At 39.7% G+C, this 21,011-nt stretch overlaps 1 protein-coding gene across 1 annotated transcript in view; it reads right to left on the bottom strand.

The window, feature by feature from the left end:
* Positions 1-14,116, bottom strand: part of Trappc3l (trafficking protein particle complex subunit 3L) — a 53,560-nt gene extending 39,444 nt beyond the window's left edge. Inside the window, exons 1-2 of the mRNA XM_052163382.1 lie at positions 14,075-14,116; positions 10,544-10,641 (exon numbers count right to left, since the gene is read on the bottom strand). Of these exons, the coding sequence (XP_052019342.1) occupies positions 10,544-10,641; positions 14,075-14,116 (140 nt within the window). The remainder of the gene's footprint in view (positions 1-10,543; positions 10,642-14,074) is intronic.
* Positions 14,117-21,011: the final 6,895 nt, after the last annotated feature.

Raw genomic sequence — 21,011 nt, 5'->3', positions numbered from 1 at the left:
AGGAACTAGAGAGATATATTGTGCTGCCACTAAAGGTTTTAGCTCTTAAGTCTCTCCAGTTTATCTCCCTTTCTCTTTCCCCGGTCCCCCTTGTCTCCTTCCTCCTCTCCCTATCTCTACCTCCTTTCTCTCTCTCTCTCTCTCTCTCTCTCTCTCTCTCTCTCTCTCTCTCTCTCTAGGTTGGCAATCAACTTCAGAAAAAAATGTATGTTTTGCTCCATAGATGCTGGAATGATAGGTCCAGGGAAGGTGCATATTTACCTACTATTAACCCCACCCAAGCCACTACATCTAATAGTAGCTAAAGTAAAATTCAGAAAGCTTTCACTGGGGTTTCATAACATAATGGAGTAAGTGGCTAAGATGGCCCAGTAGCCTCCTTGAACAAGACACCTTGAGGAATTAAAATTTCTTAAAATCTTTTTTTTTTAAGATTTATTTATTTGATGTATGTGAGTACATTGTTGCCCTCCTCAGACACACCAGAAGAGGGCATCAGATCCCATTACAGATGGTTGTGAGCTATCATGTGTTTGCTGGAAATTGAACTCAGGACCTTTGGGAAGAGCAGTCAGTGCTCTTAACCAATGAGCCATCTCTCCAGCCTGAGGAAATTAAGTTTCTAAGAAGGACACCAAGAGATGCCACAGTCTTTGTCTTTTAAGGTGCTATCATCCAGCTACAGAAATAAGACCTTACAAAAGAAAGAAGAAGGAATATTATTTTTTTAAAACCATCAGCAGCAACAACAAGAAAAAAGGCTATTTCTGTCACAGCCATACAGAAACAGAAAAATGAAACCATCTGGACAAAGCAACAGAAAACCCAAGAAAATGAGAGTTGGTATTTTCCAAGGCAATACTTGTGCCTTGGAAGCTAAAATGCAGAAGATCTTTGGTAGCTTGGCAGTTATGGAGAAATGGATTTGAGGTCAGAGTCCTTAATAATTCACCAAGTCTGCTGATACATACTATTTATTAAGAGCGTGCCATCTGTGCAGGAGAAAGAGGTGGCTCGCCATTAAAGGCAAGGCTCCTAACCACAAAGGTAAGAGCAGAATGTCTACTCCAAAAAAGAAACAGTAGAACAAGGGCCTCTAAAGAGTCCGATATTTGTTAATTATTATAATACATACCTATCACATCAGAACTCTGCCTCCCGCCAGTCAGTTACGAGAGTCTCTCCGCCATCTTGGATCTTGGGCACCAGAAAAATCAGACAGACTGAGATACGCAAATATAACCCAAGGCCAACATCGTGGGGCATTGGCCTGCACTCAGGCCCAGGGCTGTTCGGGGGGGCCATCAGTGTGCAAACCTGGCCAGGAAGTTGTTTGCCTGGCCCGGCGCGTGCAAAAAGTGAGTCAAACAGCAAAAGTCATGAAAGAGGAAACACAAAAATCTCTTAAAGAATTACAGGAAAACACAAACAAGCAAGTGAAGGAGCTAAGCAAACCCATCCAGGATCTAAAATCAGAAGTAGAAACAACTAAGAAATCACAAAGGGAGACAACTTTGGAGAAAGAAAACCTTGAGAAGAAATCAGGGGCCATAGATGCAAATATCAACAGCAGAATACAAGAGATGGAAGAAAGAATCTCAGATGCCGAATTTACCATAGAAACCATTGACTCAACAGTCAAAGAAAATGCAAAATGCAAAAAGCTTGTATCCCAGAACATCCAGGAAATCTAGGACACAATGAGAAGACCAAACCTAAGGATTATAGGTATAGATGAGAGTGAAGATTTACAGCTGAAAGGGCCAGCAAATATCTTCAACAAAATTATGGAAGAAAACTTTCCCAACTTAAAGAGAGAGATGCCCATGAATATACAAGAAGTCTACAGAACTCCAAACAGACTGGACTAGAACAGAAATACCTCCCATCACATAATAATCAAAACACCAAATGTACTAAACAAAGAAAGAATATTAAAGGCAGTAAGAGAAAAAGGCCAAGTAACATATAAAGGAAGACCTATCAGAATCACAGCAGACTTTTCACCTGAGACTATGAAGGCTAGAAGATCCTGGGCAGATCTCATGCAGACTCTAAGAGAACACAAATGTCAGCCAAGACTACTATATCCAGCAAAACTCTCATTCACCATAGATGGAGAAACCAAGATATTCCATGACAAAACCAAATTTACACAATATCTTTCTATAAACCCAGCCCTACAAAGAATAATAGGAGGAAAACTCCAATACAAGGAGGGAAACGACACCCTGGAAAAAGCAAGATAGTTACCTTCTTTCATCAAACCCAAAAGAAGATAACCACTCAAATATAAAAATAACATCGAAAATGACAGGAAGTAATAATCACTATTCCTTAATATCTCTTAATGTCAATGAACTCAACTCCCCCAATAAAAAGACATAGACTAACAGACTGGATAAGGAAACAGGACCCTACATTTTGCTACATACAGGAAACACACCTCAATGTCAAAGACAAAAACTACCTTAAAGTAAAAGGCTGGAAGATAATTTTACAAGCCAATGGTCTCAGGAAATGAGCCAGAGTAGCCATTCTAATATCAGATAAAATTGACTCTCAACCTAAAGTCATCAAAAGAGATACAGAGGACACTTCTTGCTGGTCAAAGGAAAAATCTACCAAGAAGAACTTTCAATTCTGAATATCTATGCGCCAAATGCAAGGGTACCCTCATTCATAAAAGAAACTTTACTAAAGCTCAAAGCACACATTGCACCTAACACAGTAATTGTGGGTGACTTCAACACTCCACTCTCCTCAATGGACCGATCAGGAAAACAGAAACTAAACAGAGACACAATAAAACTAATTGAAGCTTTGGACCAATTGGACTTGACTGATATTTATAAAACATTTCACCCTATAACAAAAGAATATACCTTTTTCTCAGGACCTCATGGTACCTTCTCCAAAACTGACCATATAATTGGTCACAAGACAGACCTCAACAAATATAAAAAGATCGAACAAATCCCATGCCTTCTATCGGATCACTATGGAGTAAGAGTGGTCTTCAATGGCAACAAAAATAACAGAAAGCCCACATACACATGGAGGCTGAACAATGCTCTACTCAATGACAACTTGGCGAAAGAAGAAATAAAGACAGAAATCAGAGACTTTTTAGAATTTAATGAAAATGAAGGCAGAACATACCCAAATCTTTGAGACACAATGAAAGCAGTGCTAAGAGGAAAACTCATAGCCCTGAGTGCCTCCAAAAAGAAAATAGAGAGTGCACACACTAGCAGATTAACGACACACCTGAAAGCCCTGGAACAAAAAGAAGCCAATTCACCCAGGAGGAGTAGGAGACAGGAAATCATCAAACTCAGGGCTGAAATCAATCAAGTGGAAACAAAGAGAATCATACAAAGAACCAACGAATCCAGGAGCTGGGTTTTTGAGAAAATCAACAAGATAGATAAACCCTTAGCCAGACTGACCAAAGGGCAGAGAGAAAGTATGCAAATTAACAAAATTAGAAATGAAAAGGGGGATATAACAACAGAAACTGAGGAAATTCAAAAAATCATCAGTTCCTACTACAAAAGCTTATACTCAATACAACTGGAGAATCTGGAGGAAATGGACAATTTCCTAGACAGATACCAAATACCAAAATTAAATCAGGACCAAATAGATCATCTAAACAGTCCCATAACCCCTAAAGAAATAGAAGGGGTCATAGAAATCCTTCCAACCAAAAATAGCACAGGCTTCAGTGCAGAATTTGATCAGACCTTCAAAGAAAACCTAACACTAATACTCTTTAAACTATTCCACAAAATAGAAACAGAAGGAACACTACCCAATTCCTTCTATGAAGCCACAATTATGCTGATACCAAAACCACACAAAGATCCAACAAAGAAAGAGAACTTCAGACCAATTTCCCTTATGAACATCGATGCAAAAATGCTCAATAAAATTCTTGCCAACGGAATCCAAGAACACATAAAAATGATCATCCACCATGATCAAGTAGGCTTTATTCCAGGGATGCAGGGTTGGTTCAATATACGGAAATCCATCAATGCAATCCACTACATAAACAAACTCAAAGAAAAAAAACCACATGGTCATTTCATTGGATGCTGAAAAAGCATTTGACAAAATTCAGCATCCCTTCATGCTTAAAGTCTTGGAGAGAACAGGAATTCAAGGCCCATACCTAAACATAGTAAAAGCAATATACAGCAAACCAGTAGCCAGCATCAAACTAAATGGAGAGAAACTTGAAGCAATTCCACTAAAATCAGGGATGAGACAGGGCTGCCCCCTTTCTCCTTATCTTTTCAATATTGTACTTGAGGTACTAGCTCGGGCAATTAGACAACATAAGGAGGTCAAAGGGATACAAATTGGAAAGGAAGAAGTCAAACTATCATTTGCAGATGATATGATAGTCTACCTAAGTGACCCAAAAAACTCCACTAGAGAACTCCTACAGCTGATAAACAACTTCAGCAAAGTGGCTGGTTATAAAATCAACTCAAGCAAATCAGTAGCCTTCCTATACTCAAAGGATAAGCAGGCTGAGAAAGAAATTAGGGAAATGACCCCCTTCACAATAGTCACAAACAGTATAAAGTACCTTGGGCTGACTCTAACCAAACATGTGAAAGATCTTTATGGCAAGAACTTCAAGACTCTAAAGAAGGAAATGGAAGAAGACCTCAGAAAATGGAAAAACCTCCCACGCTCATGGATCGGCAGGATTAATATAGTTAAAATGGCCATTTTCCCAAAAGCAATATACAAATTCAACGCAATACCCATCAAAATCCCAACTCAATTCTTCATAGAGTTAGAAAGAGCAATTCTCAAATTCATCTGGAATAACAAAAAAACCCAGGATAGCTAATACTATTCTCAACAACAAAAGAAATTCTGGGGGAATCAGTATCCCTGACCTCAATCAAGCAATACTACCGAACAATAGTGTTAAAAACTGCATGGTATTGGTACAGTGACAGGCAGGCAGATCAATGGAATAGGATTGAAGATCCAGAAATGAGCCCACACACCTATGGCCACTTGATCCTCGACAAAGGGGCTGAAAACATCCAATGGAAAAAAGATAGCCTTTTCAACAAATGGTGCTGGTTCAACTGGAGGTCAGCATGCAGAAGAATGTGAATTGATCCATCCTTGTCTCCTTGTACTAAGCTCAACTCCAAATGGATCAAGGACCTCCACCTAAAGCCAGACACTCTGAAGCTAATAGAAAAGAAACTCGGGAAGACCCTTGAGGACATCGGTACAGGGGGAAAGTTCCTGAACAGAACACCAATAGTTATGCTCTAAGATCAAGAATTGACAAATGGGACTTCATAAAATTACAAAGTTTCTGTAAAGCAAAGGACACCATCAAAAGGACAAATCGGCAACCAACAAATTGGGAAAAGATCTTCACCAACCCTACATCAGATTGAGGTCTAATATCCAACATATACAAAGAACTCAAGAAGTTAGACCCCAGAAAACCAAATAACCCTATTAAAAATGGGGTACAGAATTAAACAAAGAATTCTCACCTGAAGAACTTTGAATGGCAGAGAAACAACTTTAAAAAGGCTCAACTTTATCAATCATCAGGGAAATGCAAATCAAAACAACCCTGAGATTTCACCTTACACCAGTCAGAATGGCTAAGATTAAAAATTCAGGAGACAGCAGGTGACTAGAATGTGGAGAAAGAGGAACACTCCTCCACTGCTGGTGAGGTTGCAAATTGGTACAACCACTCTGGAAATCAGCCTGGCAGTCCCTCAGAAAACTGGGCATGTCACTTCCGGAAGATCCTGCTATACCACTCCTGGGCATATACCCAGAGGATTCCCCAGCATGTAATAAGGATACATGCTCCACTATATTCATAGCAGCCCTATTTATAATAGCCAGAAGCTGGAAAGAACCCAGATGTCCCTCAACAGAAGAATGGATGCAAAAAATGTGGTATATATACACAATGGAGTACTATTCAGCCATTAGAAACAATGAATTCATGAAATTCTTAGGCAAATGGATGGAGCTGGAGAACATCATACTAAGTGAGGTAACCCAGTCTCAAAAGATCAATCATGGTATCCACTCACTAATGAGTGGATATTAGCCTGGAAAACTGGAATACTCAAAACATAATCCACACATCAAATGAGGTACAAGAAGAACGGAGGAGTGGCCCCTGGTTCTGGAAAGACTCAGTGTAGCGGTATAAGGCAAAACCAGAACAGGGAAGTGGGAAGGGTTGGGTGGGAGAACAGGGGGAGTGAAGGAGGCTTATGTGACTTTCGGGGAGTGTGGGACCAGAAAAGGGGAAATCATTTGAAATGTAAATAAAAAATATATTGAATAAAATAAAAATACATCAAAAAACACATAGCTATAAGATCAGCCATAGGGCAGAAGGATTAAAAATGTATATACTGTACCTACACAGTTATGTATATATTTGGCTTCTACCAAAGGATACCTTTCTACAACATACGAGTTTATACATGATATGTACAGTGCAAAATGCTCTTAGAAGCTATTCAAAATATTCAAATGCAAAACCTTTTTTCTTAAGCAAGGCCTTGCTACAGCCTCTCAGACTTCATTCCTTGCCTACTATTACATTCTTAACTGTTAAGCTAAGCACTCAGTTCACCAAACATATTTTTATTTACATTTAATTAAATTTTATTTAAAATTTTATTTATTTTATTTGTCTTCTACAACTAATTCACAAAAATCATACAAGATCCACTAACAGAAATCAAATAATTTGGGGATCATTTCTGCAAATGCTATATTGGACGCTTGGGTCCCAAGCTTAACCAGTGACGTCAGCTCTCATGAGGTCAGGCAGTTCGTTCAGCTGAGGAGAAAAAGGAGGAGGCTGTGCGTGCCCACACAGGGAGGAAGTGTGCTTCTTGGCAAATATAATTATCAAGAAATGCAACAAAACTATGCATATTCTACCCAGAAAGGACCCTCCCCACAAGAAGAGTACAAGCACATGAAAATAGAAGAAAATAAGAATTTAAAACTTGTTTCTCAAGCTTTCCCTTGTGTTGACTATCTCTGCTCCTGGAAAAACACCCTTTTTAATGGACCTTTTGTTGTTGTTGTTGTTGTTGTTGTTGTTGTTGTTGATTGTTTTCGAGACTGGGTTTTTCTGTGTAGCCCCAGCTGTCCTGGAACTCACTTTGTAGACCAGACTGGCCTCGAACTCAGAAATCTGCCTGCCTCTGCCTCCCAAGTGCTGGGATTAAAGGCATGTACCACCACTGCCTGGCTTTAATGGACCTTTTTTTAATACTCTTAAAAACCTAAGCTCAATATCTCCTTCACCCTGCCTGAATAAATCTTATAATCTATACATATTTCCTAGTCATTATTCTGCTATAGCACTTTCCAGTGTCCATAATTAATAGGTTAAAAAAACTCTAGATGTAGGACAGTTTAGATGGGAAGGGCAGTTGGCAGATGAGGACAGGTCGTCGGACTGGGTCAACAAACATGGTGTAAGGAAATCTGAACTTGATAAGCCACACCAACAATATGAGTATAGGCAGGCCGGGGAGGTGGCTCGGTCAATAAAGTGCCTGTTATGCACACATGAAGGATGAAGCTCAGGTCACCAGCACATATGTGAAAGCTAGGCACAGTGACATGTGTCTATAACGCTACCACCAGGGGAACCAGAAGATATTGCCAGTCAGCTAGCTTTGATAATCTGTGAGTTCTGTGTTCAGTGAGATATATTGTCTTAAAAAAAAAAAGAAAAGTTAAGGTGGAGAATTGGCAACATGGCTTAGTAGGTAGAAGTATTTGTGCACAGGCCTAATTCATCCCCAGAGCCCATAAAGTGGGAGAATTGTTTCAGTCCTCTAACCTCTACACATAGGCCACAACATGTGTATGAGAGCACGCATGCACACCCTCCACACCCCTCCCCCACTCATTATACTCATAAATAAATAAATAATTTTAAAAACAAGTGTAAGGACTATATCATATGAGGAGAACTAAACTTCCCAGAAGCCATAATTTTTTTAACATATACTTTTTATTAGATATTTGCTTTATTTACATTTCAAATGGTACCCCCTTTTCTCGCTAACCCTCCAAAAACCCCCATCCCACCCCACCTCTCCCTGTTCCCCCACCACTTTCCTGATTTTCATTCCCCTATTCTGTGGCATCGACCCTTCACAGGACCAATGGCCTGTCTTCTCATTGGTGTCTGAAATGGCCATCCTCTGCTACTTATGTCTCTAGAGCCATGGGTCCCTCCATGGGTACTAGTTTAGTCCCTCTGACCTCTACATATATGTCACAGCATGTGCATGAGAGCGCACATGCACAGCCCCACACCCTTGTATACACACACACATACACACACACACATATATACACACACTCTACTCATAAATAAATAAACAATTTAAAAAACAAGTTTAAGGACTATATCGCATGCGGTAGATTAAACTCTTCCCAGAAGTCATAGGTTTTTAAACAAAAATCTCAGTGCCAACGTTGGGCTATCTCACTATAGTTGCTGGTCACAGAGGTCCCTGAGGTCCTAAAATAATACAAGTAATTGCAAGTGCTATTCGTTTTCCATCAAAACTAAGATATCCAAGTCAAGAATTATTGCTAAAGATACGCACTATGTATCTTGTTCGCAAAACATAGATAAATCAAGCTAGCACTGGCCTAGAAGTTTCCTCCCTACTGGCCACAATCATAGTACTTGGGTGTCATGCAGGCTGCTGGGAGAATTGTCATTACCAGTCTTACTCAGCTGTGGGTCCGGTGAGCAACAATACCGGCCAGTCAGGTAAGGTGAGTAAACTCATGTGATAATGGCAAGTCTGTTATGTGGAAACCTCTCTCTGACTAGACCTGATGATCTCTCCTTGAGAAGAACCTACTCAGAAGCCTGCGGCTGGGGAGGATCTAGACCCTATTAGGGAAGCTACTGTTGCTGTTTGGCTACATGGACATGATGAACATATAAAACTGTTCCATAAATAACCATGTTTATATTTGTATAACAGTGCCTCTCCTGGGCTGGTGAGATGGCTCAGCAGTTCTTAAGAGCACTGACTACTCTTCTGGAGGTCATGAGTTCAAATCCCAGCAACCACATGGTGGCTCACAACCACTCATAATGAGAACAAATAAAAAACTTCAAAAAAAATTAGTGCTTCTCCTGGGTTTGGTAAGAGAAGCTTTTTGTTGTTGTTGTTGTTGTTGTTAGTAATGACTTGGGTATACTCTAAATACTGATAATAAATGACCATTGAATGCCCAGCCAAAAGTAGGGCCTCATTAATATTCCTTTCAAGGCTTAGTGAACATTGAGGGCAAAGAAGTGGAAAGAATGTAAGAGATGGAGCCATGGGGAGAGACAAGGAGTGCCAACACCTGGGCTTGAAGTGACAATTGCACTCTCAGCAGCTGTAACTAACCACACACCCATTTGTACAACAGTGGACCAATCAACACTTGTTATAAGAGGTGTGTGTGGGGAGTCCCAGTCTTCTGTCTTTATGCAGGTAATGGTTGATGGAGGAAGGAGAGACATTTTGTTTAGTGGTATAGCCACTGGTAGGGCGCTCATTCTTCTAAAAATAATCCCAACGAAACTCACGGGATATACACAAGATATGAAAGCAGAGGTGGGGCTAGCAGAGAAAAGGAAGGGGAGGAGACGAGGTTAGTGGGAGTAGGTATATCAAAATACTCTGTGAACACGTATGAAGGAGTCATAGTGAAACCCACTATTATGTATTGTATAATACATATATGCTCGTAAAGCATTTAAAAAACGTTAAAATGAATGATAATATTGCCATCACTTGATGATCATATACTTACTTGTGGGAAATTAGATGAAGGTTGAATATAAGCTGGAAGAAACTTCACTAGTGAAATAAAAAGGAAAAGGGGCTTTCTTTATAAAAAGGAGAGGTTGGGTTTTTCTATAGAAGAGCTTTTTTGAAAATGTTCAAGCAGTGAAAGTACTATACAAGAAAAACAAAACAAAACAAGAAGAAAAGAAAACCCTCTCCTTCCTAATGAGTTCCTCGCACATCGGTCTTCTTCTTGGGTGACTATTAGGTTTCTGCTTGCTTGCTTGTTTATTGCACAGCCCCCCAAAGCCACCCCTGATTAAGGAATTACATATTATACATCACAATGTAATCCACTGTAAGGAATTGTGAAAATTCAAAGTGGAACTGCATATTCTATCATCTTACCAAAAGAACACCTCTCTGCTCCATCACTTCAGTTGCTCGTATAAGTGACTTATGGAGAAATCCTGTCTAACCTGAGGAAAGAGAAGTCTATATTTTGACAGGTCTAGAGGAAAATTCCTTTCTATTATTTTAAGCTGAGTAAGAAATCACGTTTCAGTCTCAGATGTTGCTCACAGAAGCCAGGAGGAGCTGGTGACGTGGAGCAAGCCATTAGAAACAAGAAAATGCAGTGATACCGATAAGCAGTAAATACCTACGGCAAGGAGAGCACCACTTACATTTTATCCAAGTATTCATTCACATCTTCATCTTTCTCATAATCCTTGCATAGCTGGGCAACCAGAGCTCCATAGGTGAGCACAAAAAGGTCTTTGTTCTGTAGAGGGAATGTGGATGGGTTTGTTACAGGCAGCCATGACAGTAGATCGTGCGCCATTTATTTTTGATCTATGTGTTGGAATCACGCTCAGAGATCATCGGTTCCCCTTTCCCACCCTTGCACTCTCGAGCTGTCGTCTGCATCTACACACATCGCTGGGCTGGGAGGAGCAGATGCTTTTACATGAGAACAGCGTCCTACATATTGGCAACGACTGCATACTATGATGTGTTCTTTAATGTGGAAAAGTTTCTTTTTACTACTTATTTCTCATATTATTGTTGTTGTTCTGGGATAGCTTATGCTTCCCACTGCCTGTTTTCAGGTGGAATGGATAACTGACAAGGCTCGCCATGGGTCTGCATAGCCTCTTCTGAGTCTTAGATCTGCGAAGAAGGACTTCAAGATGATCCCAACCACAGTAGAAAGCCAGCTGGAATTCTTTTTGCTTTTTGCTTAAAGAAAAGAGGAACATTTTAAAGGCATTTTAAATTGCCCTTTTTAAAAATATAGAACTCAAAATTATGATCCAATTTTTAGATTGAGTTATAAGCAAAAATAAGTCCAGTAATGCTTTTTTTAGAAAATTAAAAAAAAAAAAAGAAAGGAAAGGAAAGGAAAGGAAAGGAAAGGAAAAGAAAGGAATCAGAAAAGAAAATGTGATTTGCCTGTTTAAAAAAGTCTGTCTTGCTTCTGAAAGGGAACAAAGCCTCGTGAGAACATGTCCCACCTACACTGTCCATCCTGCAGACTAAATGAAGGACCCAGAGGACACAGCAGCCTGTCAGCCACCAGGAGCCAGAACAGCTCCTCCAACTCCATGTTCCAACTCTACCCCAGAGCTAATCATGGAGGTCCATGTGCAGAGGGAGCAGACCACTACTGAAAATAAACTTGTTTCATATACAGTATTAGATTTTTGTAAGAGGTCAATATGGATTTCAGACAAGGAGGGCCGTCTCTAGCTCTACCATAACGTGTCTTAGCTTCATAAGCAGGGGAGCAGGGGTCTGATAATGTATGGGCTCATATTTTAAAGATGGATGTGAAGGGCTTTAAAAAACAATACAATTATTATTATTAAACCAAATAACTTCTCTAAAACACCATGATTCTTTTGTACAAATAATTCCAAAGTTAACCCAGTTCTTTACGATCCCCACTGGGAGGGGGACATCTAAATGAAATGTGTGGGTTTATATCATAACAAATATGCTTCTCTATCAAGTGGAAATATTTATTGTTGATAATTTTTAAAAGAATCTAAATATTAGTTATTACATATGGACCCAATTTATGTGGAAACTAGAAATAAAATATCTAAAGTATATGTAGCATATATATTATAAGTTAATTTATATTACATGTTAATTTGTATTATAGTAAAATAAACAATTCAGGTATAGGAAAATAATGTTAGTACTTTTACCAAGAAATAAGGGATGTAATCAAGAGACATGGACAAAAATAATGTTAACCTAATACTGAGGGTCACTATACCCACTTTTATTCCTGTTTTCCAAGAACTTCAACACAGAACACACCAAACACCCATGATTTATAAATGAAGCTTTGGCCTAGCATAGAAGAAGCCACAGCAGAAAACAGTATTACAATCTACCAGTGTTGTAGCATAGACGTAAACAAATGGGAATTGTGGGGAGGGGAAGGGCAGATAGGTAGGGCAGGGAGAGGAGAGAAGGGAAGAATGCAGGGAGAGGAAGGAGGAAGAAGAAGAAAATGGGAGAGGAAGAGGAGGAATGTATTTGTTTTCATTCTATGTAAAAAAAATTTGTATGGAGGAGGGAGAAGAAATTGGGCCTCTATCACCCATTGCCTTGAGTCTCAGGGAGTCTCTCCCACGGGATATACTAATATACCTTGAGACACGTGTATTTCCTAAGTTTTAAGTACAGTCCAAAAATGTCATCCTGCATCATGACCAGAGATTATATATTCAACTGCATATCTAGCATATCTTTGTAGGTCTTACAGCCATAGTACACATCCCACGAAATATCAACAGGAATTTCTTTATAGGTTTTTTTTTTTTGTTTGTTTGTTTGTTTTTGTTTTGTTTTGTTTGTTTGTTTGTTTTGAGACAGGGTTTCTCTTTGTAGTCCTAGCTGTCCTGGAACTCACTCTGTAGACCAAGGCTGGCCTCGAACTCAGAAACTCTGCCTGCCTCTGCCTACCAAGTTCTGGGATTAAAGGCATGTACCACCACTGCCTGGCCTTGATAGTTTTTAAAACAATAAAATCAATCACTTTCAATGTATAAATAGAACTCTAGTAATTATTTTCAGTGGTTTTGGATACACTAGTATAAAAATGTTTTAACTGTTGTGTGTGTACATGTGCGTAATGATTCAGGTATAATATGAATTATGTACTATATGTTTCTGTCATTAGATAGATAACAGACAGATTGTTCAAGAGTCCAGGATGCCAAATGGAATATTTGTAGGCATTTCTGACTGTGTCACATACCAGAAATATTTGTAGGCATTTCTGACTGTGACACACACAAGTCTCAAGAGCAGAGGGATAAAATCACCTAATAACACTAAATTCCCACCAGTCCCTGAAATAATTAATACAGCATTAAACAGAACCTTAAGTTTTCCTACCTGTAACATTTGAATTACTGATGCTAGGGTGAGAGGTTTAAAACAAATCAAAACAAAAACAAAAGCAAAAAATAAAACAAACCCAAAAGTCTTGCTTCAAATTAAATATGCCAAGAAAAGGTCTTAGCAATAAGTAAATTCAGAAGATATAAAAAGGACAAGGGTTCATGCCAAATGCAAACACATTTATTACTAGGCAATGTATTTTTAATGACAGTCTTTTGATTTCTAGTGTTTTGACAATCTTTTCCTGTTCAATTTATACATAATTGACTTTACATTTTATTTGCTTCTTAATATAACATGAAATAAAAAGAATTGATTAATGGTCTCATATTTTATCTTAAAGGTGAAAGGATTATTTGATACCTTTATTCAACTCATCCATCAGCAAAGACTAACCTAAAAATCTGTATTAAAAAAGCTGGGTGGCAGTAGTGGCGCACACCTGTAATCCCAGCACTCTGGGAGGTAGAGGCAGGCGGATTTCCAAGTTCGAGGCCAGCCTGGTCTACGGAGTGAGCTCCAGGACAGCCAGGGCTACACAGAGAAACCCTGTCTGGAAAAAAACAAACCCAAAAAAACAACAACAAAAAAATCTGTATAGAAACTGATTACTCTGCTACAGTATTAAGAGATGCTCGTAACTATTTGCAGAAGGGTCATTCACTAAGCATCATCTTTGCTTCACTGAAAACTTCTGCTTGTAGCAGCATCACGTCCCCCAAATACACCAAACATCCTTTGAGAAAACATTTGCTGGGAGAGAGAGGCAAGGCTCTTTGACAGAAAGGTCTTACTATTTTGTGATATTCTGGCCTCTTGTGCGCAGGACGAGACATCTCTCCTGGTAGGTGAAGAGATCTTCACTTCTCTTCTTCTTCGGTCTGTGACTTAGATACTCATCAGTAGTCCTCTCCCGTCTTTGTCTTAGCAAGGTATTCCTCCCTTTGATGCAGGAGTGCTCCCTGTTGCCTTTGCCCTTTGCTGAGCAGAAGAGAGAGAGAAATGTGAACAATGTCTTATATCTCTGTAACCTGCTGCTGATCTAGGAACAGCCTCACTTGTAATCCAGGCCCATAAAGGCTCACAGTGTGTGGGAAGTCAGACCCAAAGCACCAAGACACTAAAAATTCTCTCACCCCAGGGAGCTGATGAGTGGTGTTTTGTTCTGGTGCCAAGACATTGTTTTAAAATCGGGAACAGAAACCTCCGCAATCCAAGACAGATCTAAATGTTGGCATTATTCACTTCTGTATTGATTGCTCTTTGAATCAGAGAGACAGGATCAGCAATCTTGAGGCACTAAATCCTGAATTTAAACCTGATCAACGAATGAGTTTCACATTGTCCCCAGAACAGTGTCTTCCCCCATCTTGTGGGTTTCCAACATTCACATATATATTTAGAATCTTGCTTTTAAAAGATAAATTTTCATAACAGCCATCAGCAATTTTAAGGAGTCATAAAGCAGATATTTCTTGCAGAGCTGTTGCACAGAATGGGTGCTCTGCAGTTTAATAATGTATAATGATTCTGGCAGAGAGAGTAAGCCCTGAGCTCTCTTTTGATAGTTTCTAAGCTATTGGACACTCTCTTTATTTATGCAAAAGTACAGATATTGAAAGTTTAAATAAGAGATCTCATCGTGACAACTGCAGGGTGTGGGATTTCAAAGCTATTCCAGGAATAGACACGGAAGATTCGGTTGAGAAGGCAGTCTTCTGCTGCTTACATCTGGAGACGATTAGTTCTATTGGTTCTAGAACGCTCTTCCTACACAGCAAAGACTGGCAAGTCCTTTGAAGAAGACTGTGGCACAGTTGAAAGAGCCTGGGAGGGTTGGCAAGGCTCCAGTTCAGTTGTAGCTCTCCTGATTGCTGGCTGTGTGGCCATGGGCAAGCCACTTTATTGCTGTGTGCCTCAGTCTCCACATCTGTGAAATGGCAGTATTAATACCTACCTCACAGAATAATTTGACTATCAAAGAGATGATATATACTGTAAAACGCATTATAATGCACTACATAAAAACTAATTACTGCAGGCTGTTCTTATGGGTGGATATACAGGATTGAATTTTATGCTATGTGAAGTTTTTCCATACTTGTTTATGTTCTATGAAACCATGGTCTCAAGGAAATCAGTTTTAATGGGTCTGGAGATTTGACAGCATTTTTAGGGGTAGACTAATAACTTATATTTGCAACTTTACAGCTTAGAGTATGATTTTCACTATCTATATTATTTAAATTCAACTACAGTCATTGAAGTAATCAGTGTGGTAATCATTGCCATTTTACAGGATAGGTATATAGAATAAAAAGACTAAAAAACCTATTCAAACTCATCTAGACAGTAGGTAATAGAACTACACTTGCAGATTCCAAACCACCCCCTTTTATCTATTGTATACATTCTAATGTAGTTGATCAAAATTTTTAGAATTGATACAATATTGCCAATTTTTGGGGGGCAATTTGAGATTCAAGGTAAGAGATCCTGCGCTAAACAGGAAAAATCTATGTGCTTGTAGAGGGGGAAAGGCGGTACTGTAATCAACAATAAACCAAGATCATGGCTATATTGTGGTCACATCAAGGCCACTACAAAGCTTCAAAGGTACCATGGGTGTAGGTCTGTGTACTGGATCTATCTGTGGAGATCTGTGGGATTCTGGGATCTGTGGGGCTCTGGTCTGGCCTGAGCATCCAAAGAAGTGTGTTCACTGAAGGGGACCGACAGGAGAGTTGATCTTCTGCTCCCACTGCTGCTCTGAAGTGGCTTGCACTACACAGTAGGGCTGGTTTGAGCAGAGCTGGGGAGTCAGATCTAGATGAGATGCTGGGTCTCTTCCACAGCTAGCTGCCTCTGCTCCGGAGTCTTTGTGAGTGGCTAGGAGCCAAGGTTGGAGCTCTCGAGCCAGAAGTGACTGAGGTAGGCTCAAGCAGCTCCCAGCAGCAAAAGCTTGGAAAAAGAGCTTCTCCTGCCCAGAGTGTTACAGCTCTTTATGACGGATGCTCTTGGATGACCTTTGATGAAATAACTCTTGCACTTTATTCCTGTGGACAGGATCTTATATACATTTTGGGGTAGGTTAGGGTCTAAAAGCAGATGCTTTCTATTGTCTTGGTCTGAGATGTTAGGGATGCTTCATCTGCATGTGGAAGAGTTTTTGGGTGTTGCCCCTACATGACTGACTGTCACGGTCCTTTCCATGGGGCATCGTGGTCATGTGTTCCAGGACCAGAACCTGGTTAGGAGTAGATGAAAGATCTACTCTCTTCAGTATGAGGGTAGCAGGATTTCTGAATCCACTCGACCTTACCATGTGTGGAACAGGGTCCACTGTTTCACACATGGGTACCTTTAAAAAGGTGCAGTCTAACCTCTAATCCCAGTACTCAGGAGGCAGAGGCAGGCAGATCTCTGTGAGTCCCAGGTCAGCCTGGTATGTAGAGTGACTTCCAGGACAGCCAAAACTATACAGAGAAACCTTGTTTCAATAATCCAAAAATAAGGAATGGAGAAGTGGCTCAGCGGTTAAGAGCACTGACTGCTCTTCCGAAGGTCCTGAGTTCAAATCCCAGCAACCACATGCTGGCTCACAACCATCTGTAACAAGATCTGACTACCTCTTCTGGAGTTGTCTGAAGACAGCAACAGTTTACTTACATATAATGAGTAAATAAATCTTAAAATAAATAAATAAATAAATAGGAAAAAGAAAGAAAAAATAGAGAGAACAGAAAGAATAAAGAAAGAAAAGAAGAAAGAGAAGAAAGACACAAAGGAAAGAAAATGGAGGTGAATCCTTCTTCCAGACTAACAGCCCACCAGATAGGACCCAGCACCTGAGGTGTACACTGCATACATGACAAGGGCATAATTTACATCTTGGACAAACAGCTGTAGTCACTGTCAGTTGGATACCGGTTTGCTACTTTTCAGACTGTAAAACAGCCTCTTTCAACACTTCTTAACATCTGTGTGCACCTTGTGCTCCCCAGAACCCTTCTTCTTGTGTAAAAGACATCCTTCTTTCAAAGAAGAGCGTAGTTTGGAGTTTCTGAAGGTAAATTATTAACATTTTCCCTGGCACTAGAGTAGGGACAAGAACTGTGTCAAAATAATGCCCAAGGGTTGTGTTTCTACTTTTAGTAAGAATCTTTAAGCGGGGTAGAATAGAATTTGGAGCTGGGATTAAAAGAAAGGAGTATCCTTTGATTATCTAGCTGCCACCCACCACATGTAAACAGCGTCTTGGATGATACCTCTACCCAGGTCCTTCTGGGGGCAGTGGGGCTGTAGGGAGTGGGCATGGCGGCCAGTCTAAAATGGCGCCTGGGCTGGTTACCAAGTCACATGACTCAGCAATGGTCCCCCACGTTCCCCTTTGAAAGTCATGTACACACGGGAGAAGTGCACATGCGCCCTTTGACGTCATATCAGGCCACTCCCGGGCCATCGTCTCGATCCTATCACGAGCCTCTATGTGGCAGTCACTGATTGGTGCAGGCTGGGATATATAACTGGGGCACCGGGCTAGAATGGGGGCTTCCTGAAGTAACGTTCCTGAATAAACTGCATCGAGAAGAGTCTCCCATGTAGTCTCCCTTATTCCGCTGGACGGATTTGGTAGCAACATGGGGCAATTGAGTAAAAACTTGGGACCATCCTAACAGAGTTACCTCCAGCCAGCAAAGGACTTATATAGGGACTTGTTTCTTTTTATAAGCCTTTTGTAGGACCTTATGAGTTGGCTCAGTGGGTAACAGTATAAAAGCAAAAGGATCCTAGTTGAAATCCCCAGCGTCTTCTAAAAATGTCAGGCATAGCTACAAGTGCGTATAACCCCAGCACTGGTGGGCCAAGACGGGCAAATTCTGGAAGCTCACTTGGTCAGCCAGACTAGCAGTCCCAGTGAACTTCCAGTTCAGTGAAAGACTCTATTCCATAAACTAAAGTAAGAGGTGATAGAGGAAGACACCGATGTCATCCCCTGGCCTCCACATGCACGTGCACACATGCACACATACATGCACATCCATATGTATGTGCACACTCACACATGTAAAACATGCATTCCTTTCTATTTTAAGCTGATTCCTGTGCTTATTTTCATCTGATTTCTGATATAAAATTAATATATGATTTCTTCTTTGATCCTCCCACCCCCATAAGGATATCTGTAATGCTTAGATCGATTTTCCCAGTCGTACGTTTGGGTGTGCTCAAGGAGAGAGAGATTATGAAACTGAGTAGTATATGTGTGAGGACTACATGAGGGACAGACAACAGTAAACTAACTTTGAGATTCATTTTTATCAAAGTAAACAATAAATAAAACCCGAAGTTAAGAAACTTATAGGAGAATGCATGGGACTGGAACATGTTACATTAAGTAAGGACACCGGTTCAGAAAGTCAATCCTGTTTCTTTTCCATGTGGGTTTTAATATTTTGATATATGAATTTTGATATATGCATAATTATGAGAGAAGGGGTTGTGTGGTCACCGGAGACACCTAGGAGAGGCATAGGCAGGGTAACAGAACACATGTGATATTAAAGTGAAGGGAAAATGTGGGGGTACAAAAGATTAAGTGTGGGTGGGGGAGGGGCAAGGAAAAGGTTAGCCCAAACCCAGCGCACATGGAATGCCGAAAAGGATTCTGCAAACCACATCCTTACAGATCTGCATCAATGAAGCCCTTCTCCAGTAGGGTTCTAACAGTGCTCTTCTGAGTTCCATGCAGCTCCCAGAAGGAATGTTCTGTAATTTTCCTCCCTATTTCCTCATATTCAAGATACTATAATGAATGAGTTAGTAATCAGAAAGAAGGATGTGGTATGTGCTACCAAGATTCGCTGTATGATCTGTGGGTTTTGTTTTAGGCCATAAAAGCAACTCTGAACTAGGAAACATATCCAAAACTTTCTTAAACCCTATGACCTGTTTTCCTATTTAGTCTGCTCTGTAGACCTTGGTATTTTATCACTCTTATGTACCTTTTAAAGTTCCACACATGTTCTTATCCATACAGAATATGTAATAGTACATGTAACTTTATTTTATAGTGGTATCATATAACATGTACCTCACAGCCAAAACTTTCCTCTTAAAGGAGTTTGTTGTGCTTTGTCCATAGCGATACCTGTCACTGTAGACAATTCATTTATACAGAATAACATCAGCCCAGCAAGTCTTTCTAGGAAGAACCAGAGATTAGGTTAGTTAGGTTTTGCAGTCATACAGATTCCATCATGATAATTCCTCTCTGTCCGTACAAAAGCAGTCATCTCCATATAAGTAGCAGATATGGCTATTTTCCAATAAAACTTTAGTAATAAGCACCAACATTTGAATTTCATTTAGTTTTCATGTCGCATATTTTGCATTTTAAAATTTAATTTTAAAGCACTCTACTAACACCACCTCTGCAGTACACCATTGCCTTGGTTTCTGAATCACATTCCTTGTTATTGGATATTGAGACTGAGATATTCTTGGTGATCCTCTGGAGATGATCTTGGTGATCATCGACCAATTTCAGAGGGAAATTATTTGTGGGACTTATAAAATATTCATCCTCTATTTTTGGGTTATAGAACATCATGTAGCTTTAGCAATCTGACTTTGGCCCGACTTGCTAAATTTATTCTTTTTATTTTTTATCTACTTATTGTTCATTTGATCACTTGTCAGTGTTACATTAAAAATCGCCCATGTGAAATAGTTCTTCCTTATTATTTGGCTGGATTTTTCACTTACACATTTTAAAATTACGCCATCATGGACATACAAACTGACACTCCCAAGTCTTCATAATGCAGTGTTTGTACGGGATGTGCAGGTAGTTCTTTAAATGACCTGTAGTCAGTCTCTCCTTCTAATATTACTCCTCACAGTGGCCCATGCTTCCATGTCTTTGTTTTCAAGCTTTGTGTGCAGTATAGTTTTGGGAAGGTCATGTGTAAGCAGCACAGCTGTTTTTTAAAACACTACCTGGACAAGTTTAAACCAGCTCTGGCATGGTGGTTAAAGAAGTATGTCAGGCTACCTGGTCCTCATTTTAACTCCTCCATCCATCTGTGTGGGGTGCTAGGCAAGCTCCCTAAACTCACCATACCTGAAGACTGGATTACTTAGGAGATTCAGTGTTCTTAATACTGTGTCTAGCAGACAGGAACCATGCAGTCACTGTTCATTAAACTTTTTTTAATCATTTTTAATGATGTATCTGATCTCATTTATACTGTAGTTTTGTCTTTTCTCATCCTCTTGTTTTTATTTATTCTCTCCTTTCCTACAAAAATTCTATTTTTATACATAGGATATCTAGTCTTAGTGAGCATACTTAAAATGTTTATGGTTTATTGAGACATATTTTACACACAGTTTGATAAGTATATAGATCAAGTTTTTAATCAATGTAATTAATACTGTTATCTCCCTGTTCTATGTTTATCTATCTGGTATCCATTAATTAGAAGGCCAAATAATAAGCTATTAGTATTTTCCCTATGAACCAGAGGTCAAATGCTAGAGCTATTACCTTATCTAATGCTCACATACTGAGTTAATATTTTCTGCCCCAAATTAGCCATTCCAAGGTTGCAGATGTATAGGGATAATCTCTATGCCCCAAAGCCCACTAGATTTACTTAAAAGCCAAACTTCAGTGTTCTCCTGATCTGCCTTATCTTTCCCACAGATATCCCAGTAAAGGTTCTG

This window comes from Apodemus sylvaticus, chromosome 19 (genome assembly GCF_947179515.1).
Source record: "Apodemus sylvaticus chromosome 19, mApoSyl1.1, whole genome shotgun sequence".
Taxonomy (NCBI): Eukaryota; Metazoa; Chordata; class Mammalia; order Rodentia; family Muridae; genus Apodemus; species Apodemus sylvaticus.
The sequence above is the reverse complement of the archived record's forward strand: the minus strand, read 5'-3'. Positions and strand labels throughout refer to the sequence as shown.